Source organism: Lactuca virosa, chromosome 9, assembly GCF_052849685.1.
Source record: "Lactuca virosa cultivar CGN04683 chromosome 9, Lactuca_virosa_CGN04683_v6, whole genome shotgun sequence".
Taxonomy (NCBI): Eukaryota; Viridiplantae; Streptophyta; class Magnoliopsida; order Asterales; family Asteraceae; genus Lactuca; species Lactuca virosa.
The window spans coordinates 181,351,935-181,354,015 of record NC_136434.1 but is presented as its reverse complement, the minus strand read 5'-3'; the positions used below and the strand labels follow the sequence as shown (position 1 = coordinate 181,354,015).

Sequence of the window (2,081 nt, the reverse complement as noted above, 5' to 3'; positions counted from 1 at the left end):
TGATGATGATTATTTATCAGTAGGAAAGTTATATTGTTAATTGAGATTCTATTTGCTACTTATTGATTGTCAACCATTTTTTGATTTGTAATGTTTTTTTTTTTTAAAGTAATTTGTTTTACGGACAGTTTTTGGTTAGTAGCATTCTGCTACCAGTATCATTTTTGTTAGGGTTTCTTAATTTGTGAATTAGGAATTCTAATTAGGGTTTGTTAACAGGTCATATCAATGGAAGACTTACCAGTACCTGTCATGTCCGACATTCTGTCAAGACTTCCTGTGAAGACAATCATCCAATGCAAGTGTGTATGCAAGAAGTGGCTGGATCTCGTTTCCGACTCTTACTTTGCCAATCTTCACCTCTCAAGATCACCTGCAAGCCTTATGATTCATCATAGTTCTGAAATTAACGAGAGAGCAGGTATTTTGAAGTGGGTGGAGCTTGAAAACAAAGTCAATCACCACAATTTACAGCATGACCCTGCCATGAGTCTTGACCTTAATCTTGCACCCATTTTCCAAGACGCTCAAATACTTGTTGTGGGCTCGGTCAATGGTTTGCTCTGCCTGTGGAATGGACTTAACTCTGATAACTATTTCATATGCAATCCAGTGATGGAGGGAATATATGATCCTCCCCACACAACATTACCATAAACAAGGTTATGGGGGAATCGAGCATGGTTTTGGAGTCTGTTCAAGGACACGAGAATACAAAGTGATACGGATCTTCCAAGGGACTACATCCACATCTCGGATCAGAGAAGCTGAAGTTTACACCCTTGGCATGGGTAAATGGAGAAGTCTTAGTCATGTCCCTTACACGATTGGAGGTTTCTTTGGGCTATTTTTCAATGGCCATGTTCATTGGTCTGTGTTTGGCAAAGATTCCCCTGAAAAACTTTTTGCTTTTGATTTGGATAACGAGACATTTAAGTTGTTCCCATCTCCTCCTGTTGAAACTATACAAGGAAGTCACCATTTCCTAAGTTTGGCAGTTCTTAAAGGTTGTTTATGTCAATCTGATACCTTTGAGTCTCAATTCACGCTGTGGGTGATGAGGGAATATGGGATCAAGGAATCTTGGCATAGAGAGGTGATGATCAAGGAAGGTGTTAGCCCTGCTTTAGATTGGTTGATGTGGGAACCTGTGTGTCTGATTGAACGTTTAAATGATGGAACAATTTTGATGGTTTATTATGAAGACAAATTGTTGGCGTGTTCTTTTGAGAAGGGAACAATTGCAAACTCGGATTTTTTTGACCCATGTTTCACTGGAATCGCTTATCGTCCAAGCTTCCTTAAGCTCCGGAACTTCAAATCAGAGAGAGTTCATGTGTTTTAAAGGTCAATAAGATCATACCAAAAACACCCACTATCGTTTTGTTAAGAAACAATTATTTTAAGTTTAAAATGTTACTATTGCATTTAAATTTACTCTGGTGACCTTCTACATGTTTTTAAGTGGACATTAAATTAAAGCATTAACCCTTTTTTTTTTTTTTTTTTTTTTTTTTTTTTTGAGTAAAGTGCAAAGGTCTTTGCAAAGAACTGTGAATCATATCCAAAATATTTTCAATTTGCATGAAAGGTTTATAATATGAATTTTTTTTATGGTGAAAATATTGATTTATCCTTTTTCTTTTTACATTTTTTAACATTATCTTATTATTTGAATAAATAAAAAATAAAGTATGGCCTCTCTCTCTCTCTCTCTCTCTCTCTCTCATGGTCATCATTCATTCTTTTTCTTCTTAAACCAACAAGTAACCCACAAAGAACACAATCCTAATCTATATAGTTGTCCACTGTCATAAACCTACTCTCCACCGCATCTCTCATCGTGAACCCATAAAGATGAAGAACAACCGAGATCCAACACATGAGCGCCATCGGAGATCCATCGCACACCCCGTCTATCTATGACGTATGCTTAAAAATGTTGAATTATATGAGATGTATTTGAAAAATATCAAGTTATATAAAATGTGTTTTAAAAAATCACTCTATACGAGGGGATTTTATATAACTTACGATAGATAAGGTTAGAGTAGTGTAACAACGTAAATTTCCAAAATAAT

At 35.8% G+C, this 2,081-nt stretch overlaps 1 protein-coding gene across 1 annotated transcript; it reads left to right on the top strand.

Moving 5' to 3' along the window:
* The first annotated feature begins 228 nt into the window (after positions 1–228).
* LOC145140069 (F-box protein At3g07870-like) lies at positions 229–1,345 on the top strand. Its single transcript, XM_079073681.1, has 2 exons — positions 229–647; positions 703–1,345. The coding sequence occupies exons 1-2, from the start codon at positions 229–231 to the stop codon at positions 1,343–1,345; spliced, it is 1,062 nt and encodes a 353-aa protein (XP_078929807.1).
* The last annotated feature ends 736 nt before the right edge of the window (positions 1,346–2,081 follow it).

Coding starts and splice junctions, on each gene's coding strand:
- LOC145140069 (XM_079073681.1), top strand. CDS start 229: ATGGAAGACTTACCAGTACCTGTCATGTCCGACATTCTGTCAAGACTT. Junction 648..702: donor TATGATCCTCCCCACACAAC/ATTACCATAAAC, acceptor AGTCTGTTCAAG/GACACGAGAATACAAAGTGA.